The following is a 19,515-nucleotide window of genomic DNA, read 5'->3' as shown; positions in this document are numbered from 1 at the left end:
TTCAAAGTTCATTTCGAATTTCTTTCATTGAAATGCAAGAGTTGGAATATGTCAGTAGTGTTTTGTCGTGGTTTGCCTTGTCACAGTTAAATTTTCTTGATTTTTCAAAGTTAATTTGAATTTCTTACATTGTAATGCAAGAGTTAGATTATTTCAGTAGTGTTTTGTTGTGCTTTACCTTGTCATAGTTACATTCTCTTAGTTTTTCAAAGTTCATTTTGAATTTCTTTCGTTGAAATGCGAGAGTTGGAATATTTCAGTAGTGTTTTGTCGTGGTTTACCTTCTCACAGTTATATTCTCTTGATTTATAAAGTTAATTTTGAATTTCTTTCGTTGAAATGCAAGAGTTTGAATATTTCAGTAGTGTTTTGTCATGGTTTACTTTGTCACAGTTACATTCTCTTAATTTTTGAAAGTTCATTTAGAATTTCTTTCATTGAAATGCAAGAGTTGGAATATTTCAGTAGTGTTTTGTCGTGGTTTACCTTGTCACAGTTACATTGTCTTTGATTTTTCAAAGTTAATTTTGAATTTCTTTCATTGAAATGCAAGAGTTGGATTATTTCAGTAGTTTTTTTGTCGTGGTTTACCTTGTCAAAGTTACATTCTCTTGATTTTTCAAAGTTCATTTTGAATTTTTTTCATTGAAATGCAACAGTTGGATTATTTCAGTAGTGTTTTGTCGTGGTTTACTTTGTCACAGTTACATTGTCTTTGATTTTTCAAAGTTCATTTTGAATTTCTTTCTTTGAAATGCAAGAGTTGGATTATTTCAGTAGTGTTTTTTCGTGGTTTACCTTGTCACAGTTACATTCTCTTGATTTTTCAAAGTTCATTTTGGATTTCTTTCGTTGAAATGCAAGAGTTGGAATATTTCAGTAGTGTTTTGTTGTGGTTTACCTTGTCAAAGTTAAATTTTCTTGATTTTAAAAGTTGATTTTGTATTTCTTTCATTGAAATGCGAGAGTTGGAAAATTTCAGGAGTGTTTTGTTATTGTTTACCTTGTCATAGTTATATTTTCCTAATTTTTCAAATATCATTTTTCTTTTTTTTTGTTGAAACTGAAGAGTTGGAATATTTAAATTGTGTTATTTTGTGTTTTAACTTGTTACAGTTACATTCTCTTAATTTTTCAAAGTTCATTTTGATTTTCTTTCGTTGAAATACAAGAGTTGGAATATTTCAGTAGTGTTTTGTTGTGGTTTACCTTGTCACAGTTACACTTTCTTGATTTTTCAAAGTTCATTTTGAATTTCTTTCGTTGAAATGCAAGATTTGGAATATTTCAGTAGTGTTTTGCCGTGGTTTACCTTGTCACACTTACATTCTCTTGATTTTTCAAAGTTCATTTGAATTTCTTTCATTGAAATGCAAGAGTTGGATTATTTCAGTAGCGTTTTGTTGTGCTTTACCTTGTCACAGTTACATTCTCTTAATTTTTCAAAGTTTATTTTTAATTTCTTTCGTTGAAATGCAAAAGTTGGAAAATTTCAGTAGTGTTTTGTCGTGGTTTACCTTGTCACAGATACATTCTCTTGATTTTTCAAAGTTCATTTCGAATTTCTTTCATTGAAATGCAAGAGTTGGAACATTTCAGCAGTTTTTTGTCATGGTTTACCTTGTCACAGTTACATTCTCTTAATTTTTCAAAGTTCATTTTGAATTTCTTTCATTGAAATGCAAGAGTTTGAATATTTCAGTAGTGTCTTGTCGTGGTTTACCTTGTCACAGTTACATTGTCTTTGATTTTTCAAAGTTCATTTTGGATTTCTTTCGTTGAAATGCAGGAGTTGGATTATTTCACTAGTGTTTTGTCATGGTTTACCTATGTCACAGATACATTCTCTTGATTTTTCAAAGTTCATTTTGGATTTTTTTCATTGAAATGCAAGAGTTGGAATATTTCAGTAGTGTTTTGTTGTGGTTTACCTTGTCAGAGTTACATTTTCTTGATTTTTCAAAGTTCATTTGGAATTTCTTTCGTTGAAATGCAAGAGTTGGATTATTTCAGTAATGTTTTGTCATTGCTTTACCTTGTCACAGTTACATTCTCTTAATTTTTCAAAGATCATTTTGGTTTTCTTTCGTTGAAATGCAAGAGTTGGAATATTTCAGTAGTGTTTTGTTGTGGTTTACCTTGTCAAAGTTATATTCTCTTGATTTTTCAAAGTTCATTTTGAATTTCTTTAGTTTAAATGCAAGAGTTGGAATATTTCAGTAGTGTTTTGTCGTGGTTTACCTTGTCACAGTTACATTTTCTTAATTTTTCATAGTTTATTTTAGATTTCTTTCGTTGAAATGCGGGAGTTGGAATATTTCAGTAGTGCTTTGTCGTGGTTTACCATGTCAGAGATACATTCTATTGATTTTTCAAAGTTCATTAGAATTTCTTTCATTGAAAAACAAGATTCGGAATATTTCAGTAGCGTTTTGCTGTGCTTTACCTTGTCACAGTTACATTCTTTTAATTTTTCAAAGTTCATTTTTAATTTCTTTCGTTGAAATGCAAAAGTTGGAAAACTTCAGTAGTGTTTTGTCATGGTTTACTTTGTCACAGTTACATTCTCTTGATTTTTCAAAGTCCATTTTGGATTTCTTTCGTTGAATTGCAGGAGTTGGACAATTTCACTAGTGTTTTGTCATGGTTTACCTTGTCACATATACATTCTATTGATTTTTCAAAGTTCATTTTGAATTTTTTTTCATTGAAATGCGAAAGTTGGAATATTTCAGTAGTGTTTTGTTGTGCTTTACCTTGTCACAGATACATTTTCTAGCTGTTTCAAAGTTCATTTTGTATTTCTTCCATTGAAATGCAAGAGTTGGATTATTTCAGTAGTGTTTTGTTGTTCTTTACCTTGTCACAGTTACATTCTCTTTATTTTTCAAAGTTTATTTTGAATTTCTTTCGTTGAAATGCAAAAGTTGGTAATATTTCAGTAGTGTTTTGTCGTGGTTTACCTTGTCACAGATACATTCTCTTGATTTTTCAAAGTTCATTTCGGATTTCTTTGATGGAAATGCTAGAGTTGGAACATTTCAGCAGTTTTTTGTCATGGTTTACCTTGTCACAGTTACATTCTCTTGATTTTTCAAAGTTCATTTTTAATTTCTTTCATTGAAATGCAAGAGTTGGAATATTTCAGTAGTGTTTTTTCATGGTTTACCTTATCACAGATACATTCTCTTGATTTTTCAAAGTTCATTTCGAATTTCTTTCATTGAAATGCAAGAGTTGGAACATTTCAACAGTTTTTTGTCATGGTTTACCTTGTCACAGTTACATTCTCTTAATTTTTCAAAGTTCATTTTGAATTTCTTTCATTGAAATGCAAGATTTGGAATATTTCAATAGTGTTTTGTCATGGTTTACCTTTTCACACTTACTGTCTCTTGATTTTTCAAAGTTCATTTTGGATTTCTTTCGTTAAAATGCAAGAGTTGGAATATTTCACTATGGTGTTGTCATGTTTTACCTCGTCACATTTAAATTCCCTTGATTTTTCTAACTTCATTTTGAATTTCTTTCATTGAAATGCAAGAGTTGGAATATTTCAGTAGTGTTTTGTCGTGGTTTACCTTGTCAAAGTTACATTCTCTTGATTTTTCAAAGTTCATTTGAATTTCTTTCATAGAAATGCAAGAGTTGGATTATTTCAGTAGTGTTTTGTTGTGCTTTACCTTGTCACAGTTAAATTCTCTTAATTTTTCAAAGTTCATTTTTAATTTCTTTCGTTGAAATGCACAAGTTGGAATATTTCAGTAGTGTTTTGTCATGGTTTACCTTGTCGCAGTTACATTCTCTTGATTTTTCAAAGTTCATTTTGAATTTCTTTCATTGAAATGCAAGAGTTGGAATATTTCAGTAGTGGTTTGTCGTGGTTTACCTTGTCAAAGTTACATTCTCTTAATTTTTCAAAGTTCGTTTTGAATTTCTTTCGTTGAAATGCAAGAGTTGAAATATTTCAGTAGTGTTTTGTCATTGTTTACCTTGTCACAGATACATTCTTTTGATTTTTCAAAGTTCATTTCGAATTTCTTTCATTGAAATGCAAAAGTTGGAATATGTCAGTAGTGTTTTGTCGTGGTTTGCCTTGTCACAGTTAAATTTTCTTGATTTTTCAAAGTTAATTTGAATTTCTTACATTGTAATGCAAGAGTTGGATTATTTCAGTAGTGTCTGTTGTGCTTTACCTTGTCACAGTTACATTCTCTTAGTTTTTCAAAGTTCATTTTGAATTTCTTTCGTTGAAATGCGAGAGTTGGAATATTTCAGTAGTGTTTTGTCGTGGTTTACCTTGTCACAGTTATATTCTCTTGATTTTTAAAGTTAATTTTGAATTTCTTTCGTTGAAATGCAAGAGTTTGAATATTTCAGTAGTGTTTTGTCATGGTTTACTTTGTCACAGTTATATTCTCTTAATTTTTGAAAATTAATTTTGAATTTCTTTCATTGAAATGCAAGGGTTGGAATATTTCAGTAGTGGTTTGTTTTGGTTTACCTTGTCACAGTTACATTCTCTTAATTTTTGAAAGTTCATTTTGAATTTGTTTCATTGAAATGCAAGAGTTGGATTATTTCAGTAGTTTTTTTGTCGTGGTTTACCATGTCACAGTTACATTCTCTTGATTTTTCAAAGTTCATTTTGAATTTTTTCGTTGAAATGCAAGAGTTGGAATATTTCAGTAGTGTTTTGTCGTGGTTTACCTTGTCACAGTTACATTGTCTTTGATTTTTCAAAGTTAATTTTGAATTTCTTTCATTGAAATGCAAGAGTTGGATTATTTCACTAGTGTTTTGTCGTGGTTTACCATGTCACAGTTACATTCTCTTGATTTTTCAAAGTTCATTTTGGATTTCTTTCGTTGAAATGCAAGAGTTGGAATATTTCAGTAGTGTTTTGTTGTGGTTTACCTTGTCACAGTTACATTTTCTTGATTTTAAAAGTTCATTTTGAATTTCTTTCGGTGAAATGCAAGAGTTGGAATATTTCAGTAGTGTTTTGTCATTGTTTACCTTGTCACAGTTACATTCTCTTAATTTTTCAAAGATCATTTTGGTTTTCTTTCGTTGAAATGCAAGAGTTGGAATATTTCAGTAGGGTTTTGTTGTGGTTTACCTTGTCAAAGTTATATTCTCTTAATTTTTCAAAGGTCATTTTGAATTTCTTTCGTTGAAATACAAGAGTTGGAATATTTCAGTAGTGTTTTGTTGTGGTTTACCTTGTCACAGTTACAATTTCTTGATTTTTCAAAGTTCATTTTGAATTTCTTTCGTTGAAATGCAAGAGTTGGAATATTTCAGTAGTGTTTTGCCGTGGTTTACCTTGTCACACTTACATTCTCTTGATTTTTCAAAGTTCATTTGAATTTCTTTCATTGAAATGCAAGAGTTGGATTATTTCAGTAGCGTTTTGTTGTGCTTTACCTTGTCACAGTTACATTCTCTTAATTTTTCAAAGTTTATTTTTAATTTCTTTCGTTGAAATGCAAAAGTTGGAAAATTTCAGTAGTGTTTTGTCGTGGTTTACCTTGTCACAGATACATTCTCTTGATTTTTCAAAGTTCATTTCGAATTTCTTTCATTGAAATGCAAGAGTTGGAATATTTCAGGAGTGTCTTGTCATGGTTTACCTTGTCACAGTTACATTCTCTTGATTTTTCACAGTTCATTTTTAATTTCTTTCATTGAAATGCAAGAGTTGGAATATTTCAGTAGTGTTTTGTCGTGGTTTACCTTGTCACAGTTACATTGTCTTTGATTTTTAAAAGTTCATTTTGAATTTCTTTCATTGAAATGCAAGAGTTGGATTATTTCCCTAGTGTTTTTTCGTGGTTTACCATGTCACAGTTACATTCTCTTGATTTTTCAAAGTTCATTTTGGATTTCTTTCGTTGAAATGCAAGAGTTGAAATATTTCAGTAGTGTTTTGTTGTGGTTTACCTTGTCACAGTTACATTTTCTTGATTTTCAAAGTTCATTTTGAATTTCTTTCGGTGAAATGCAAGAGTTGGAATATTTCAGTAGTGTTTTGTCATTGTTTACCTTGTCACAGTTACATTCTCTTTATTTTTCAAAGATCATTTTGTTTTTCTTTCGTTGAAATGCAAGAGTTGGAATATTTCAGTAGTGTTTTGTTGTGGTTTACCTTGTCAAAGTTATATTCTCTTAATTTTTCAAAGGTCATTTTGAATTTCTTTCGTTGAAATGCAAGAGTTGGAATATTTCAGTAGTGTTTTGTTGTGGTTTACCTTGTCACAGTTACACTTTCTTGATTTTTCAAAGTTCATTTTGAATTTCTTTCGTTGAAATGCAAGAGTTGGAATATTTCAGTAGTGTTTTGCCGTGGTTTACCTTGTCACACTTACATTCTCTTGATTTTTCAAAGTTCATTTGAATTTCTTTCATTGAAATGCAAGAGTTGGATTATTTCAGTAGCGTTTTGTTGTGCTTTACCTTGTCACAGTTACATTCTCTTAATTTTTCAAAGTTTATTTTTAATTTCTTTCGTTGAAATGCAAAAGTTGGAAAATTTCAGTAGTGTTTTGTCGTGGTTTACCTTGTCACAGATACATTCTCTTGATTTTTCAAAGTTCATTTCGAATTTCTTTCATTGAAATGCAAGAGTTGGAAAATTTCAACAGTTCTTTGTCATGGTTTACCTTGTCACAGATACATTCTCTTAATTTTTCAAAGTTCATTTTGAATTTCTTTTGTTTTAATGGAAGAGTTTGAACATTTCTGTAGTGTTTTGTCATGGTTTATCTTTTCACAGATACATTCTCTTTATTTTTCAAAGTTCATTTTGGATTTCTTTTGTTGAAATGCAGGAGTTGGAATATTTTACTAGAGTTTTGTCATGGTTTACCTAGTCACAGATACATTCCATTGATTTTTCAAAGGTCATTTCGAATTTCTTTCATTGAAATGCAAGAGTTGGAATATTTCAGTAGTGTTTTGTCGTGGTTTACCTTGTCAGAGTTACATTCTCTTGATTTTTCAAAGTTCTTTTGAATTTCTTTCATTGAAATGCAAGAGTTGGATTATTTCAGTAGTGTTTTGTTGTGCTTTACCTTGTTACAGTTACATTTTCTTAATTTTTCAAAGGACATTTTCAATTTCTTTCGTTGAAATGCACAAGTTGGAATATTTCAGTAGTGTTTTGTCGTGGTTTACCTTGTCACAGTTACATTCTCTTGATTTTTCAAAGTTCATTTTGAATTTCTTTCATTGAAATGCAAGAGTTGGAATATTTCAGTAGTGGTTTGTCGTGGTTTACCTTGTCAAAGTTACATTTTCTTAATTTTTCAAAGTTCATTTTGAATTTCTTATATTGAAATGCAAGAGTTGGAATATTTCAGTAGTATTTTGTCATGGTTTACCTTGTCACAGATACATTCTTTTGATTTTTCAAAGTTTATTTCGAATATCTTTCATTGAAATGCAAGAGTTGGAATATGTCAGTAGTGTTTTGTCGTGGTTTACCTTGTCACAGTTATATTTTCTTGATTTTTAAAGTTAATTTCGAATTTCTTACATTGTAATGCAAGAGTTGGATTATTTCAGTAGTGTTTTGTAGTGCTTTACCTTGTCACAGTTACATTCTCTTAATTTTTCAAAGTTCATTTTGAATTTCTTTCGTTGAAATGCGAGAGTTGGAATATTTCAGTAGTGTTTTGTCGTGGATTACCTTGTCACAGTTACATTCTCTTGATTTTTAAAGTTCATTTTGAATTTCTTTCGTTGAAATGCAAGAGTTGGAATATTTCAGTAGTGTTTTGTCATGGTTTAGTTTGTCACAGTTACATTCTCTTAATTTTTGAAAGTTAATTTTGAATTTCTTTCATACTAATAAGATTCGAAAAAAAGCTCTCTAGTTTTAAAACTTCGAATGATGATGAAAAAAAAATGAATAAAATAAAACGAGTATATACATAATACAATAATGGCGGGCTGAGAGAGAGCACAGTACCTTTTGGGGAGGATATTTTCGGTACGTTGGTTTAACTCTGCGTTTATTTTAGAAAAAGAGGGAAAACACAACTTTTCTGCACTTGTGCTTCCACCTTGTTTTGTTTTTCTATTTTTTCCTTTTTTTAGTAGGGAGGAATATGGGCCTATCCAATTTTAAAATTATTCGCAGGATTTTATTTCGGAAGGATTCAGTTTTAACCGAATGATCCCTTTCAATGCCAGGTTGAAAACATGATAAGGCATATTCAAAATGACAGCGAATATAGGTGGTTTACGTCCTTAAGAAATCAAGAGGGAACATCGAAATTTATTAAAGAGTTAAAGGATGGATATCGAAGCATTGTCTTTAGCTTGGGTGTTGTGCTATAGAAGAGATGTCTACACCAAGTAGACTCGAGAAGAAAACAGAAATTTCCGGAAGGGCGGGATTAAGAAAGAGGACGGGCAATTTCAGGGAAGTTACTGGCGCTACTGCAAGTTTAGACGGGATAACCCTTATGTTAAAGTCCAAGACTTCGTGTGCGATGACTTTGAAAATACTCATAAGGCCCCTCGTTACATTTTATGACAGGTTATAGGATTATTAAGTTGTTATAAACTTCCTTCTATGAGAAAAATCTTTAGAAAGGCTTTCAATCATAACAAAAAAGAGGAGGGAGCCTACAAGAGCTCTCGGGGGTACACTGTTGTGAGCAGTAAAGGGATCGGGGCAGTGACATAGATATTTATCTACTTGTGATCTTTATGAGAAGAATGCGGCAACCTGTTTTACAATGAACAAGCTAGTTTTAAACTCAATAACAAGTTTCTGTAATATAAATGTAATTAACAATGCAAACCCATTTTTGAAGGCCAGTGGAAGTTGAATTTAGCCAAATATTGGATTTTTTCATTATTTTTCCAATTGAGTCCATAAAATGAACAATTTAATGGTAATTAGAAATGGATTCGAGATACCCTAATTGCTTCCAATCAACAAAATCGAATTTACTCGGGTAGAAACATAAACTTGGGAATTGAGAAGTTGTAGAGGTTGTAAAGAGTTTGTAGAGGTTGTCTTGAGAGGTTGTAAAACTAAACATCTGAGCAATGTTTTTGTCAATGCTTAAAGGCTGACAATATAATCTTTCACACGTATAGATGAATTTATATGATTGTAGATTATTACATAATACTTCCTAATTTTAATTTTTACACTTCTGAAATGGTACTATAGGCATAAGTTTTGAACATTATTTATGGACCTTGGATTCTCTAAAACTATTTTGCAGATCAAAATATGGAAAAGTAAGGAGCGAGGATCTACAAAAAGGTTGACATTTAGGAAGCTGAATTATCATAAAAATTACTTCTTCCTTAATAGGTTTGGGTTTCCCTTTCATGGAACGAGCTTTGCTATTTTCTTAAGGGTTAACCGAAGCAATTTGTTATTTGTCAATCTTTTAAGGACGAATTCAAAAATACTTTCCTGAAAACCCTGTCACTCTTTAAGAAAACCTTAAAGGGCCAGTGAAAACATTTTATAGTTAACATATTGTAGCGAAAAAACCATTAGTAGTGGAAGTTGTTTTCTGACATACAGTTGCAGCTAGAGAAGTTAGAAATCCACGCTAGAACAGTTTCTGGTGGGTAATTAGCGAATCGTCAACATGTACTTTAGCATCGTCTACCGTGTACAATATGCATCTATTGGAGGAGTTCTTGGAGTAAAATAAGATTAGACTTACAATTTAATAACAATTTAAGTTTCTTTTTTAAATTTTTAATATTATATTTTGTAATCCTAAGTTGCCCAAAAGCTTAATAATTTTGTTGTTTGTGATGTGCCAAATATTTCAGAGACATGAAAAAAGTGATATCAATTAGAATCTTACTGTAATAAAAATCAAAATCCCTTCAGTGAGACTTTAACCCTTTTGTACATGCAAGATTTTGTCTTTATCATTAACAAGTGAGCGAATCATCGAAGTTTACTAAATTTTCATTGACTATTCCGCAGCGTGCGAAACAAAATGTTATCTTCTTCCTTTTAATTTTTAGGCTAATTTTGTCACAGGACAATAATTTGTAATTCAGCTCAATTTCGGTGGCTCAAACGGAAAATTTGAGAATGAGAACGCATTTCTCGTTAAAGCACGTGTGAGGTCGCGACAGACTAGTGCAGAGAATTTTGGCCATTTAGAAATTTCCTATATTCAGTGACACCAATTAACAAAACTAAAGGGGGGAGGGGCAATTTTTTTTATCTTTCAGTTAAAATTCTGGAAACAAGCATTTTTCAGCGAAAATACAAAAAAAAATTATTTTTCAAAATCTAGGGAAACAATTGACCCCCTACCCAGCCCCTCCAGTGGCCAGCCCTGCTTAAACTATGCATACGAGACCAAAAATAGATCGTTCAAGAGCCAAAGGGGTACAAACTGGACAAGCTTCTAAAAAGACAGCTTAAGGTGCACTTTACTAACCGTTGAGATTTCTTTAGTTATGTTTCTTAGACTTAGGAGGGGAATTTAGCAATTTTATTTTTATCAAATCGTTCAATTACAATTAGTTGGTAAGTATTTTTCTACTTCATTAATAAAATAATTGAATAAGTGAAAACTTTCAATCATATTAAAAAATGTAATGTTACTTCATAAGCGAAAGTGTGAAATTTAAAAGTAATAAAATACGACCCAAATATGTATTGAATAATATCTGTTCAAGCTATTTATAATTAAGGAAAACTTTATCCATTGAAAATCATACTTAAAGAAAATGCGAACCGACCACTTTTGAAATACAAGGTGTTGCTTTTAAGTTGGTTAACCAGACGTGGAATGCATTTTAATTGTATTTTAATAGCCAAAAAACGAGTTCATTGACATTTTAGCTTAGATACAATAATTTTAATTAGAAATAGCCGCTAATTAACCGCACGTTCGCATGCAGGTAAATGCTGTTCTGGTACTTGCGTTCAAGAATTAATTCAACCACCAGTTTTAGCCAGTGAAAAACAAGTACAGAAAAAATTGGAAGATCTAAAGAAACAAAGTAAGTTTTACTTTTTTTCCTAATCTGTAATCAGGGTTGCCATAGACAGTATACAAAACTAAAAATGTAGCCAGTAAATAAGACGGGCACTGGAAAGAGTACGATTTTAGGTTGAATTCAGAAAAAAAATTATGAAAAAATTCTTCTGAAAAATTCTGCTTTAAACAATTATTTCTTTTCCTTTGAAAAAATCAAAGCGCCTAAATGCACTAAACTTTCTTTTGCTATTCTGATCCGTAAACCGTTAGGTGTGTTTTTTAAAACCGTGTGACGTTGAGGGTAGAAATTTACATTTCAATTTTATATTTGTGGTTGCCAAAGGCAGTAGCATTTCTACTATTTTTACTAAATTTCTTCCTAAATAGACATTTATGAGCCATCGAAAGACAGCAGTACTGTTTAGTAGTTTCCGTTAAAGTCGGTTAATTTTTGGAAAAAAAGTAACTTCTGCACAAAGATTTCAATTTATTTTTGGGACTGAACGTGCGAAAAATTTCAAAAACAGAATATTTTTGGTTTTGTTGTACTTTTTGTCAGTAAGCAGTGAGTTTGACAAAGTGCAGTGGCAACCCTGTTTGTACTCCTCTTGTAACAAGTCTTTGATTTAATACGTGCGCTTTACATTTTTTGGTCCCTTTTGAATTTTAGTGCTGAAATTCTTCTAGTATAGTTTTATATTAAATTGTCGAAGTGGGAAAAAGTCGAGTTTAGAAGTATGTTAACCTCTTGGGAAATCGAAATGCTATTTTACCAGTTTTTCTGTTGGTAATAAGTACACGTATATACAACAAAGAAAAATGAACGTTTCATAAATAGGTAAGGATCCTTCTCCCTCCTGCTCGTGCATCTTGGTAAAAAGTTGCGAAAAGCATTTAGACCTCTTGCTTGCTGCAAAGCCAGAGTCTACAACTCATTTGCTCTCTCTTATGTAATTGCTAAATTTCCTTTTTTGGAAGATATTTTCGGGCACTGACAAAAAAAAGTATAAATCCTATGTATTTAAGATATGCGAAATTTCTCTGGGAATCCTCTTCTTTGGTCCAAAAAAGCAGTTGATCGCCACTTAGGGTTTGGCTGAATTCCTGACTGCAGCTGAGAGTTGCTGTGAATGATTCTTGTTGTATGTCATTTTGTTTTGGCCCGACTCCATTTTTCTGGGGGCTTCAGGGTAGTTTTCAAAATTCCCATTTCTTTTTATTTGAAACATTATGTTACTATTAAGAAAAATCCAGATAATGTTTACCATTCCTTAATAATATACAAATTGCAATTTTTCCTCACTCGCTGTTTTTTTTTTTTTTTTGCAAAATACGTTTTTTTTGTTACTATGGACGCAGTTAGTTTTTGACTAGGTTGCACCAATCACTGCAGCCGTGATGAGTGGATATTAGGGGGTACAGACCGGATATGTGCCCCAACTCCATTTTGAAATCTAGCAATATGCAAAGTTCAAAAAATTTGCGACACCTACGAGAAATATGACACTCTTGGAAAATACAGTTTTTGAAAACGACTTTTATTTATCAACCCCTTTTTTATCTTTTTGTACCTTACTAGAGGAGCAGGAAATGGATCTGTTAAGAAAACGGTTGGAAGAAACGGAAGCAGCAATGGAAAGAATTGTTGCTCAAATGGGATCAGTCTCAGAAAAACTTTTAACAAAGGATCAATACGAAAAAGTAAGTATTAAATGCCAATACATACAGATTTGCTTAAGTTTTGTATTATACCAAAATTTAGGAATTTCTTATGAAAACTGAGCTCTCCGCTGCTCCACAATACAGAAGCGAAAAGTTTGCAGCCCCATAAGGGTAATTTCCTCTTAAAGTTTATTCAGCTCTTAGGTACATGTAATTTTGTTGTCATTCAAGCATTTTATTTGAACAATCATTGAAAAAAGGATTGAATTTTATAAAGGCCCACTTTCCATGGGAAAAAATCACTGTTTTACAACTATGTCAGTAAACATATATACAAATCTGCAATATATTCATTAAATGTGCTCCGGCGGCTAAAGACAGTTTCAGTATCATCCTTATCATAAAAGTAGATCCTTCCACTCGGGTACTGAAACTCTAAATCAGATTAACAGCTTTTAGTTCAGTATTTTCCACTTTGTAAGAACAAGAAAACAGAAACAAATTCTATTCACTTATAAATACACGGTTTATAAAATGACGAGCAGGTTTGACGTACTTGGACAAACTTAACCTTTTCAGTGGCAAATATTAAGCATTAAATGAACTGCATTAAATCATTTATGAAAAACATTACATTTCCCTCCCCTCCCCTCGGTGGTAGCTATCATTTCATGCTACATTTGAATCCACTGCCAGTTTTTAAAACAAATTACTTACTTTCTGAGTTTTTCTACCGGCCAATAACAAGTTAAAGTCTTTTGATTTTGGATCTTGGATTACGTCCGAGAGTTGGGATGATGTTTTGTCGTGTGTTGATCTTAATTCAAAGATTAGTTTGTTTCAAACAAAATTAATGACAAATTACCAAAATTGTTTCCCAGAGGCTACCAAGAACGTATGTCCCTGAGATAAACCTTATATTAATGAAAAAATAAAAGGAATAATCCATTTGAAACTAGAACTTTTTCGCCTCGGAAAGAAAGAGGAAGCCTTAACCCTCTGTAAACAAATAAAGAAAGAAATGTGTCGTGCTACTTCTCGTTATGGTAAGAATAAACTAAATTACTTAAAACAGAGCAATTCTCAGCAATGGTTTAAGAAAGTGAAAGAAATAGGGGGTCGGTCGTGCAAGAACATTGATTTTCTTCTGGATGAACCGCCTGAACAAATAGCCAATGAGCTCAATGAACAACTATCTTGGACTGTTGAAATGTTCCCCCTACCTATAAAATTCAGGTAATCCCCGAAACTCCAAAAGTTAAAATCCTGAAAATTTCAACAAAGAAGATGATAAAAGAAACACAGAAAATGAAAAAAAAATAGTATTTGCCCCATTGATATCACGATTGATCTAATAAAAGCATTCCCTGATTGACTATCAACACCCCTTGTTAGTACTTTTCATGATATTAGTAATTCCGGATTTTATCCGTCGTGCTGGAAATTGGGCTGTATTACTCCAGTCAAAAAGAAGAGAGGCGTGAACAATTTTACTGGAGTACAACCAATCAGCCTGAACCCCCGTTTTTTTTTCAAAAATGTACGAGGGTTTCTTAGCTAATTGGTTAAAGGCAGAGATTCTTGAACTTATTGACTTGCAACAATTTGGAAACCTGAAGAAGACATCTACTTCACATTACATTGTTAGTCTTCTTGACACCGTTAATAAAAACCTTGAAAACCCTGATACTTGGTTGAATCTTTTATTAATTGATCTCCATAAAGCGTTCGACCTAATTAACCACAACATCCTTGTATATAAAATGCTGACGGAGTTTCAAGTGAGTCTCTTTCTAGTTAAAGTTGTTGCCTCCTTTTTAACAAATCGTTCTCAATTGTTTAAATATAAAAAAGTTTATTACGATCCCCTTCCTATCTTTTGTGGGGTCCCCCAGGGAACCCTGATGGGTCTCATTTTATTCCTTATAATGGTTTATAGCCTCAAGACTGACCACACAAAGCGATGGAAGTATGTGGATGACCTGTCTGCACTTGAGGTTTGTCGACGAAAAATTAAAATCTCAATTATTACATTACTTGACGATATCACACAGGAGGCTTCTTTGTCGAAGATGAAAGTAAACCCTAATAAATCGTCAGTTATGACAGTTAATTTTTTAAAATCATCTCACATTCACAAACCCCATTCCTCCAGAAATCTCTTATCACATGCATTAAACTACTTGGGGTGACAATTACTGCTGACTTGAAGTGGGACGCCCATGTTCAAAATATCCTCAAACAAGCTTCCCCTTCGGTTTCCCTTCTAAAACTTTTGATAAAATTTTCTTACCGCCCTAAGGATCTTCTCCAGCTTTATTGTTCTTTTATCCGACCAATATTCGAGTTTGCTTGTCCAGTGTGGCATTTTGGTCTTTCTTCAGAGCATATTTATTTGATTGAAAATGTCCAAAAACGAGCACTTAGAATCATAAATGTTGAAGGGAAGGTTCCATATCACTATCTACGAGGTAAGTTCAAGCTCACCACGTTGGCCGAGAGAAGGAGCCTTCTGTGCCTTAGTTTCGGTACCAAGACCCTGCCTATTCCCCGATTACATTCCATCATCCTGAACCCTACCATCCCGCCCGCAATAGACCGTCCCGTATAAAATCCCAAAAGGTCCCCAAACTGGCTCCCATTCCCGCTAAACATGAAAGATATCGCAAGAGTTTTTTTTCCGAGTTTTGTTGGGCTGTATAATAACCAGGAAATCTAGTCATTAATTTTTTTGCTTCTATTTGATTTTTTATTTTTGACTTTTTAACTAAGTCTTGACTCTTTTTTTATGTACTTTGTACAATGAATTATGTCTGACGTAAAGGTCAATTTCTTTCTATATGATATATACATATATATACTTGTGCTTTTTTGACATAAAATTCAAATTCGACAACCATACTGTGATAGAAAATTGTTAAAATAACACTCTATTCTATTCTACACATCAATAATTTTGACTACAATGGGGTTACGAGTTCTGAGTTCTTTATTTAACAATAAAAATCATAAACAAAAAACTACTTCAACACAATCTCCCCCATAAGGCTCCATTGCCGGGAAAGAACAGAGGAGAAAAAAAAATACCAACACAAAAAATAGAAACAAAATCGAACAAAATCGCAAATGCGAAACGATTATGCGACTATAAATGAATGTCACAACAAATTTTGATAATTAGGCTACAATGACAACGAAATGATAAGGGAAACACATATAAGCCTTAACATGGGTAGATTTGTAACATTCTGCTAAAAAATTCTACACCTTATTTAAAAATACAACCAGAATACTTCTATCAATGTTGCATACTATTATGCCGTAAAATTTTTGGGGAATGAATGTTCTAACTTTGTTGATAACATTATTTGAGTGTTTAGAGATATGTCTCATTCTAGATCTTTGTGCTGAATTTAAAATGGTAAAAAGATTTTTAGTTTATGTCTTAAGGTTTGAAAAATTATATCATAATTTCTATGTCTTAATATCAACTGTTTCACAAAATATTTAGAAATTATTAGACGAAAACGGTTGGTGCAAGACAAGTCTGTTTCACGATTAGCAAAGGATATTAATATAATATATTCGAGGATATCAAAGGATATAAAGAATGAATCTATTAAGGGATATTAATTTTCCCTCCCCCAAGATTTTTCTGACTTTCCTTGCCTATATTTCGGAAAATATCTTTTTTCGGTATTTTCATTAAAACAAGGGCCTGTTTTCGTATTTTTATGGAACAAATTAAAAAAATGAGAATAAAATTACTTCTGTCTCCTTAGATTTTGATAAAAACATTTTTGAAACCCCCGATACATCTCCATGAATTGAAGCACTGCCTCATCCTAATGATTCAACGCCTCGTAATAAATGTCATAACATATACTTTAAATCATATTGGAAGTAAACTCTCTTGATGTAAATTTTGTTATTAGGATTTATGTTTTTAGTTTTCGGTTAGTTTTAGCATAGTTCACATTTTAATTACACCTTGTTATCACTAACAGGTTAGATAGAATTTAAAGATCTTATTTAATTTGTATTGAATTTAATTTTTTTCTTGGACGGTTGTTTTGATTAGGTAAATATTTACAGAAATTTGAGTATTATCGCTATCAAGCAGATTGAATTTTTCGATCTAGGAGCCAAGAAGCCAAGTCAATTGACTTCCTAAAAAATAAAAAAGAGGAAGTTAAAAAAGAGATACGTTACCGCTTTTACATTTTTTTTCTTAGATTGAAATACGCGGTTTATTAAAAAAAACTTGGCCTTCCTTAAGCAAATTTATATTTAATGTGGTTTGAATTTAATATGTGTTACCATAGAAAAATGATACACGGAACTCGATTTACACGTAATTCTATTTAAAAACAGGTGTTGCTGCCATCTAGTGTGCCATGAAAAAAAAATGGTGATAGAACCATTTTTTAGTATTAATTATTTTATCCTCTTATGCTGGTTCTGGTCAACCAATATTTTAAACATGTCATCCGTTATCACTGGAGTGTAACCGGTGTGCGGTTGTTCAACCTATTTTAATCCTACTAGCCAAAGTGCCTTTGCTTGCTTAATGTATTAGGTTCTTGTTTGTATTTTTTTATTTACTTTTATTGCTAGAGACACATATTATATATAAAACTAAATTCTTGGAAGATCAGGAATTTCAATTCAGGAAATTTTAGTGTCCCCTTGATGAGATACCATATATATGTACCTTTTTAGATTTAGCTTTTATATAATTGTTTTTTCACATCATAGGATCTGTCTGGCACTAAAAAGCGTCTTCGACAAGCAGAAAAAGAACTAGAAAAAATAATTGCCGCAAACACGTTAGAAGCTGTAAGTGAAATTTTGTCAAACCAAGAAATACTTGACGCAACGCTTCAACCAGAACTTTCAGCTGATGTAGAACCAGCCCACGAAATTCTTAAACAGACATCTGAAATGCCATTCGGCTCAGACGCTGTGGCAACTTCAGAGACGAAAATATCAATTGTTGGAATGGAAGTAGTTGCAGAGCTGCAAGATGGAGGGAAGCTACATGAAAGTCTTTTACCGATTAAACAATCACAAACACAATCAAAAAGCCTACCACAAGGAGAAATTTCGTCAGTTTTGCTTGATGCCTTGGTCCCATCTGATTCCCAGCTACTTATCTCAGAGGCCGAATGCTGTGCTGAAGCACTGCCTATTGAGCAGCTTGATTTAGACGAGTCAGAATATGAAGCAGCGCCAGTAGTCCTCAGTGGAAAAATGACAATATCGGTAACAGGGATGGAAATTCTGGCTGATCCATTTTCTGAGCCAGAACAAGAAATGGAAAAAGAAGATGATATAACTGAAGCAGACGATTTAACAATGCCAAGTGAGGCAGTGGAAGCGAAGGAAGGGTCAGTTGAGCTGGAAGTAGGTGACGAAACTAGTCTATCTTACCTTGATACTGAAACAGTGCCATCGTATCCAGAAAGATTAACAAAGGTCAGATTCTCTGATACACCGCCACAAGAGTTGATTATCGAAAGTTACGAATATAGTGAGAATGAAGCAGCAGAAGAAGAGAGTCCAGAGTGTGGAAATGGCAATGAAGATATGGATATCAATATTAAGTTTAAATCAGCTATAATAGATACACCATTTGAAGGTGAACATGGGTCAGAAAAGAAAGATGAAATTCCAAGTGATGAAGAACTTAAGCAAGCCTTGCACGATGTCAAAAAAGAACTAGCAACAAAAAGGGGTACGCCACCACGAGCTGATTCAGTGGATGAAATCATGAGAGCAGCGGACGAAGCAAGAAACTACAGAAGAAGAGCAATACTACGCTAATCTTTAAGTGCTTAAGAGCCTATTGAATCATTAAACTTGTCCCTATCAAAGAAAGAGCAACCAACTCTTCGCTTGGATTCTAAAATGTATGGAACAAGCGAAGAGATTCCAAAACTAGTTAACGATGAAAAAGATAAAACTAACAGAATGATAAAAAATAACAAAAATGATGAAAATGTAAAAGAACTTGATCTAACGGTTATTGATTTGAGAGAAACTGAAAGTAGCATTGCAAATGATACAAAAGTAAACGACGCCGATAAGAACAAATTTGGCAATAGTGAAGAAAGTATTCAGCTAGAATTTTTTGAGACAAAATCAGAAAATACCAAAGGAGTAACAAATAATTTGACACCTGATGTAACATTATTGATTGACAGTAATAAGGAATTTACGCTTAATAAAGGTGATAGCCAAGAAAAGAGCCCAGAAAGTATTCAGTTAGAATCTTCAGAGACAAAAACAAGTCAAACCAAAGGATTCATTGAGGATACAGCATGTGATATAATATCATCTGCCAATACACAAGAGGCAGATAAAAATCATGTCGAGGAGGTATCATCACAAAATAAAATTGGCTCTATTTTGCTGAAATCTGATAACTTGCTTACGGACGAAAATGTACCTGCTTGTGCATCTATTCGCAGAGTTAAACTTCCAATAGTCTTAGAACTAAAACCGATGCAAAATAAAACTCCAGAACTTGTGATTACACCAACTGATGGAAGTGCGATCCTTGGGGACAACGATGTCGATGATGATAATAATGAACAAAAAGTATCAGTCTCGACAAAGTTTTTGACTAATTTACGACAAGATTCCCTGAAAGACCATAGCAGCGATAAATTTAAAACAGCTTCTTTCGGAAGGTCTATGGAGATTACTGAACTTGTAATAAAAGGTCCAAAACAGGTTGAAGAAGAGTCTGAAGTTGAAAACGATGAAGTTATGACTGAATCAGGATATGAAGATCAGCAACAGAGCACAAGTATTTCATCTCAAGACATAAAACCTGAAACCAAACAAGTTGTCGTAGCAG

The 19,515-nt window shown here is 32.5% G+C and overlaps 1 protein-coding gene across 1 annotated transcript in view; it reads left to right on the top strand.

Moving 5' to 3' along the window:
• The window catches only part of LOC148947019 (uncharacterized), a 228,142-nt gene extending 209,596 nt beyond the window's left edge, over positions 1 to 18,546 (top strand). The window contains exons 5-7 of the mRNA XM_089096490.1: positions 10,909 to 11,010; positions 12,568 to 12,689; positions 17,409 to 18,546. Of these exons, the coding sequence (XP_088952616.1) occupies positions 10,909 to 11,010; positions 12,568 to 12,689; positions 17,409 to 18,476 (1,292 nt within the window). The 3' untranslated portion in view covers positions 18,477 to 18,546. The remainder of the gene's footprint in view (positions 1 to 10,908; positions 11,011 to 12,567; positions 12,690 to 17,408) is intronic.
• Positions 18,547 to 19,515: the final 969 nt, after the last annotated feature.

This window comes from Artemia sp. Qi Xiang Cuo, chromosome 11 (assembly GCF_049724085.1).
Source record: "Artemia sp. Qi Xiang Cuo chromosome 11, ASM4972408v1, whole genome shotgun sequence".
NCBI classification, from domain to species: Eukaryota; Metazoa; Arthropoda; class Branchiopoda; order Anostraca; family Artemiidae; genus Artemia; species Artemia sp. Qi Xiang Cuo.
This window is presented reverse-complemented; position numbering and strand designations above follow the sequence as displayed.